The sequence below is a fragment of the Scardinius erythrophthalmus genome (genome assembly GCF_964197995.2).
Source record: "Scardinius erythrophthalmus genome assembly, chromosome: 18".
Taxonomy (NCBI): Eukaryota; Metazoa; Chordata; class Actinopteri; order Cypriniformes; family Leuciscidae; genus Scardinius; species Scardinius erythrophthalmus.
In genome coordinates this window covers 39595955-39602350 of record NC_138238.1, presented here as the reverse complement: position 1 = coordinate 39602350, position 6396 = coordinate 39595955, and the positions used below count along the sequence as shown (strand labels likewise).

Below are 6396 nucleotides of genomic sequence, written 5' to 3'. Positions count from 1 at the left end.
CGTCCGTCAAGCCCTTCAGCCGCAACCAACACCGCGAGAATCTGACTTTCATATGCAGTGACTATGAAGAAATGCATTCGATTATATAAGGAATTAATCTGTTGCAAAAGATAAATCTGCATTGCTCTCCGTTTCCAAGCCGAAATGCAGAAACACTTTACTTTCACTGAGTGTATAATAAAGATCTGTGGGTCACACGTTACAATAAGGTTCATTAGTTAACATTAATTAATATCATTTAACTAACATGAGCAATACATTTGTTCCAGTATTTATTAATCTTTGTTAATGTTAGTTAATAATAATCCAGCTGTTCATTTTTGTTCATGTTAGTTCACAGTGCATTAACTAATGTTCACTAATACAACCTTTGATTTTAAGTAAATGTTGAAATTAATATTAACTAAGATTAATAAATGCTGTAGAAGTATTGTTCATTCAGTTATACTTTATTTTACAGTGTCCTTGTTACATGTACTTAACATAGTAATAACAGTAAATTATGCATAATTACATGCAACTAACCCTCAACCAAACCCTAACCCTATCATAAGTACATGTAGTTCATTAATATAACAGTGCTTAAATATATAATTACACTGTAACAAAGACAGCTTAAATTAAGTGTAACCGTTCATTCTTAGTTCATGTTAAGTAAGGTAGTTAATTAATGTTAAAGGTGCATTGCGCAAGTCTCTGAGTTTTTGCAGAACTATGCCCCCTCTGGCGACAAGCGAAACTGCAATATAGGCAATTTAATAGGCCCAGTCTCAAATTCCGACCCAAATCCCTCTTATTTATTTTACTGTACAGGATTATAGAGGCAATCGCAGTGATCAGAGAAGGGCTCATTCAGCCCATCAGGCAACTGTTCAAGCATGTATGGGTTAGAAAAACGGGTATTTTTAACATGAAATGTTGCGCAATGCACCTTTAACTAATGAACGTTATTGTAAAGTCACACCGACCGGACATGAAGAGGTTAAACTAACTCTGCTTTTCAACAGCTTCAACAAACTTTGCTTTTGTTCACAACATTTTAGCAAACTTAGATTTTCATTCCCAGAGAAACTTTACGTTCAACTTAGCAAACATTTGCGTTCGCTCAAAGAAAATCTTGCATTCGCTTACAAGACTTGTGCGTTCCTGAGAAACCTTGCGTTTATTTGCAAATCTTGTGCGTTCCCTGAGGAACACCTTCCTGACGTGAAGCGCGAGTGACAGAGGTTAAACTACTAGCTCTCTCTTTCTGTTCCAGTATATCATTCTGCTGTCGTTCTCTGAGGCCAACCGAGCGCAGGATACCCAGACCAGACCCTTCTTCCCTCTCCAGAGAGATGTTATCAGCCGGACTGTGTGTGTGTGTGTGTGTGTGTGCTGAGGGACAGGAATGCTCCCGCTCACCTGGATCTCCTTATTCTTCGTCTGCAGGCCTGCGTTCAGATCCTCCTCCTCCTCCAGACGGCTGCTGACGCTGCTTATCTCCACATCTTTCCTGACAGAACACAGACGGGAGAGGGAACGTGAGGATGGGAGTGACAGCGCTAATTCAGCATGCGTCGTTTGCTAGCCGTGTCCGATAAACGTCAGACGTGTCTCAGGTTATTAAAAGTGCCAGTCAACCCCAGCACGACATCTGAAGGATTATTGATGGATGTAGACTGTGTATTGTCCTGTACTGTATGTTGTTTTCTTAACAAAAGCCCCTTTAAGGCAAGCCGGTTCACTCGACGGACAGCTTGGCAACACCCGGCACTGATATTTATATTGCGCACGCAAGAACAGCTCCCGTCAACATAAGCCTGTTGCTAAGGGAACGGGAAAAATATAAGATGGGAGGACAGAATTATATTTCAATGCTTTTATGTTCTTTTTAAAAAATGTTACATTCTCTAGTAAAAGTATTGCACACCCTGCGGAAATTTGCATTCACTTACAAAATGTTTGTATCCGAAGAAACTTTTGCATTCCCAGAGAAATTCATGCAAAACTTCTGCATTCTGCAGTAAAAGCATTGCATTCCCCCACAAAACGTCTGCGTTCCACAAAGAAACTCTAATAAAGTGTTGCATTCCTCCAAGAAACTGTGCGTAAGCTAACAAAACTTTTGCGGTGCCCCGTGAAAATTTACGTTGGCTTACAAAATGTTTGCGTTCCACAAAGAAACTTTGAATTCCCCAACAAAACTTTTGCATCCCGATAAACTTTTGCATTCCCAGAGAAATTCTGTCTGCAGTAAAAGTCTTGCATTCCCTCACAAAACCGAGGATTGTGTTCCTCCGAGAAACTTTGCGTTTGCTCGCCAAAGCATCGGAATAGTTATAGTTTTATGCAGTTTTGCGAGCAAACACACATTTTTACTACAGAAAGGTTTTACTGGAAAAATCAAAAGCTTTTGAATTGCACCAACTGAAATTACGAATTGAAAATACGGCCAGTGGAGGTCTCTACGCTCGCATGAGGCGCTTTTCCAGGCAATTCGAAAAATATTTTGCAAAACTGCAATGGAAACGTTCGCAGTTTTTTTTTCTCGGATTTACAGGTCACCTGACATCCGTAAAAGTCAAGTCAAGTCATCTTCATTTATATAGCGCTTTTAACAATGTAGATTGTTTCAAAGCAGCTTTACAGAGATAAACATATAATTTAAGGTAACAGAGATTGTTTTGGCTTTATAGCGGTTCTTTAATAAAGTTATTTTCCAGCTAAAGTTAGTTTTGATTGATTCGCTTCCGTCGCAAGGATCATTGGTTATTAAATTAGGGGCCGCTAAGACGACACCATTCTCTCTACACAGACTTTAAACGCGAACCTGTGAGAAACGCTGATGGCGTTCACATCCGCATTAAGAACTGGTTCTATAGTTATGTGCGTTTGTAAAGTCGATCATTCGATCATTCTTTAAAGATGACGCAGTGTGTTTGGACAGAAGACGAGACAGAGTTCTTTATCAAACTACTTAAAGACAACAGAATTATGGGAATACAGGATTCTAAACAACAAAGAAATGCCACAATTTTTCAAGAGCTTGAAGCAGAAATGAGGGAGAAACACCAGAAACTCCTCATCCGAGCCGCTCCCAGTATAAAGGTCTTTCCTTGCCATTAAAGTTTGAATAAAACACAATCGTCTCCTTCCATTAATAATAATGGCCAGTGCAGTGGCTGAGATATACATAAACCGACCACATCCATCGCCATGATTTTTGGAATGACTTAAAATTGACTTAAATTTGCAAAAAATTTAGTTTTAGTTGCATAACATCGGTTAATGGAAACATGTCGTTTTGCACAAATCTGTAATGAAAACCAGGCTATTGAGATACTTAAGAAATAAGAAATAAAGTCATAAAGTCAGATAGAAAGCTAAACTGTGGCAAGTAAAGCCATAATTGTGAGATATGAAGTCACATTGTGAAATATGAAGTGATGAAGTCAGATATTACATCACAGTTATGAAAAATAGAGACTGGGACAGAAATTCGCTAATACAAGAAATAAAGTGAGATATGAAATGGCAACTGTGAGAAATAATCACAATTACCTTTTTTATAGGTGTAAACAGGTTTATATACTCCCCTATATCGCAGAGTTATGATCCCTCCTCCTCATACGGTCTCTGCTTTTAACCCTTCATTACTTGAAATATTAAAATCAGAAGGAAGGAAAGAAGGGATATTTATAACAATTTCCTTTTTTCTTCTCATTGGGCCTCCATGAAACAGCTGGTTTTGGTTTCTTCAGAATAGACACCGTTCTGCAAACTAACAAGCCTGAACAGCTTCAGGAGCCCGTAGGCTTTATCTCATCAAAGCACTGCGAGCGCAGATCATGTTATAGACAAGAGCCATCCAAACTTCTGTCTCACTGAGACGTCGAACATCTCAGGGCAAGATCATTTGCTTCAATGCATTAATATATGGACGTTTATTCTCCACTGACAAGTTCAGGGATTCCCGAAATTCTTCAAACTATTTCAAAAGATAATTAATTAGGAATGCATGATATATCAGCCACTATATCAATATCGGCTGATATATGTTATTTATATTTGTATCAATATATTTTTATTGTTATCGTTATCGGCCCGATAAGAACATTTGTCCGATATATTAAAGCTGATCAATAATGTATTATCTCCTTCAGCTGAGACTCTTCAGATGCCACTGTTCAACATGATGGGTTTGAATTGCTTGAAATATAATAATTAATAATAATAATAATTCATTACATTTATATAGCGCTTTTCTAGGCAGGCCTACTCAAAGCGCTTTTACATGAAAGGGGGAATCTCCTCAACCACCACCAATGTGCAGCATCCACTTGGATGATGCGACGGCAGCCATATTGCGCCAGAACGCCCACCACACACCAGCTTACTGGTGGAGAGGAGACAGTGATGAAGCCAATCAGTATATGGGGATGATTAGGCGGCCATGATGGACAGAGGCCAAGGGGCAAATTTGGCCAGGATGCCGGGGTTACACCCCTACTCTTTTTCGAAAGACATCCTGGGATTTTTAATGACCACAGAGAGTCAGGACCTCGGTTTAACGTCTCATCTGAAGGACGGTGCTCATTGACAGTATAGTGTCCCCATCACTACACTGGGGTGTTAGGACCCACACAGACCACAGGGTGAGCACCCCCTGCTGGTCTCACTAACACCTCTTCCAGCAGCAACCTGGTTTTCTCAGAAGGTCTCCCATCCAGGTACTGACCAGGCTCAGCCCTGCTTAGCTTCAGTGGGCAACCAGTCTTGGGCTACAGGGTGATATGGCTGCTGGCTGATCAGAATCACTTATGAAATATGATCAGAATCACTTCAAAAAGGAAAATAGAGTTCAGTGCAACATGTGCAGCGCAAGTCTGTCATATCGGCTGCATAACATTATCATGAGAACATCATTATAATTGTGTGATTGGGACATGACGAGACTTTTGTTTTTGTAATCAGAATCTCAAAAATTAGATATACATTTGGATTTAGATTTATCGGCCAATATATCGGTTATCGGCTTTCAGGTATAAAGAATTATCGGTTATCGGTATCAGCCATGTTTGTTATTCAAAGAATCGGTGCATCCCTATAATTGATTCATCAGTTAAATAGATATGAAGTGAAGTTCTCCAGTGTTTGTAACGCACCTCCTGATCATCTCCTCCAGACTGGCCCTCATCTTGCCGATCTCGGCCAGGTTTTCCATGCCGTTCCTGCCGTCTCCCTCCAGCCTCCTCCTGCTCTTCTCCAGATCTGTCCTGTGTTTACGCTCCTGCTCCAGAAGATCCTCCAGCTACAGGACCAAATCATAGAGATGGGACGGTTGAAACCGGGGCTCCGACATCAGCTTTAGAAGCACTATTCTACGGTATCACACACGGGACATTCTAAAACACTTAACGTGAAAAACGCTTAACATGTGTAGACTACGTGGCTTAATGTAATAAGACAGTGTTATTAAAAGACCAAACTCAGTAAACATCATACTAATAAAGTATACCATGTACAGAGAAAAAAACGCAATACGTTTAATTACACGTTAAGCATTTCCCTCCCATAGAAAGCCATAAAAAGGAAACGCTTAAAGGTTGCAAAATTCACTTTGCACATAAATGTGTATTTGCAGTGTGTGGACACAACCACCATACAATGAAGAAATCCATTCACTCCTTTTTTTTTTAATCTTCCAAAAGTCGAAACACTCTCAATAATCAAGCTGTTTGGATTTTCTGAGCACTATGATGTCATAATGCTCATGCTCCGCCCACAATCGTTGACGGACTGTCCCGTATTAGCATATTTCCACCCCCAGCCATGTGTATACTGTCCGTCAAGACATCACTTTATGTGTCTTGTGTTGACACCCCACGGAAGAGGGGGGGGGGGGGAGCAGTTGCTCATTATCATTTAAAGAGACATGCACCGAAATGGGTCAAGCTGTTTTTGAGGAGGTAAGGGTGTTTTACACAACCATTGAGGAATTTTAACCAAAGTATGTTACAAACTTTACATGAAGACCCTAAAGATTCATACCAACTTGAGCTTGAAAATGAGCATCTGATGACCCCTTTAACGTGGCTTAATGTAGTAAGACAGTGATAAAAGTAATACATTACTTTTCTAAAAAGTAACTAAGTCACACAATAAGTTACTTTTTGAGGGAGTAACGCAATATTGTAATGCATTACTTTAACCAAGTCACACAATAAGTTACTTTTTGAGGGAGTAAATAATATTGTAATGCATTACTTTTCTTAAAAAGTAACTAAGTCACGCAATTAGTTACTTTTTAAGGGAGTAACGCAATATTGTAATGCATTACTTTTCCTAAAAAGTAACTAAGTCACGCAATTAGTTACTTTTTGAGGGAGTAACGCAATATTGTAATGCATTACT

The 6396-nt window shown here is 39.5% G+C and overlaps 1 protein-coding gene across 1 annotated transcript in view; it reads right to left on the bottom strand.

Annotated features, from left to right (window-relative positions):
• The window catches only part of LOC308706389 (uncharacterized protein), a gene marked incomplete at its 5' end in the record, with an annotated part of 77693 nt that overhangs the window by 39610 nt on the left and 31687 nt on the right, over nucleotides 1–6396 (bottom strand). The window contains 2 exons of the mRNA XM_081391982.1: nucleotides 1405–1495; nucleotides 5148–5293. Coding sequence (XP_081248108.1) covers nucleotides 1405–1495; nucleotides 5148–5293 — 237 coding nt within the window. The remainder of the gene's footprint in view (nucleotides 1–1404; nucleotides 1496–5147; nucleotides 5294–6396) is intronic.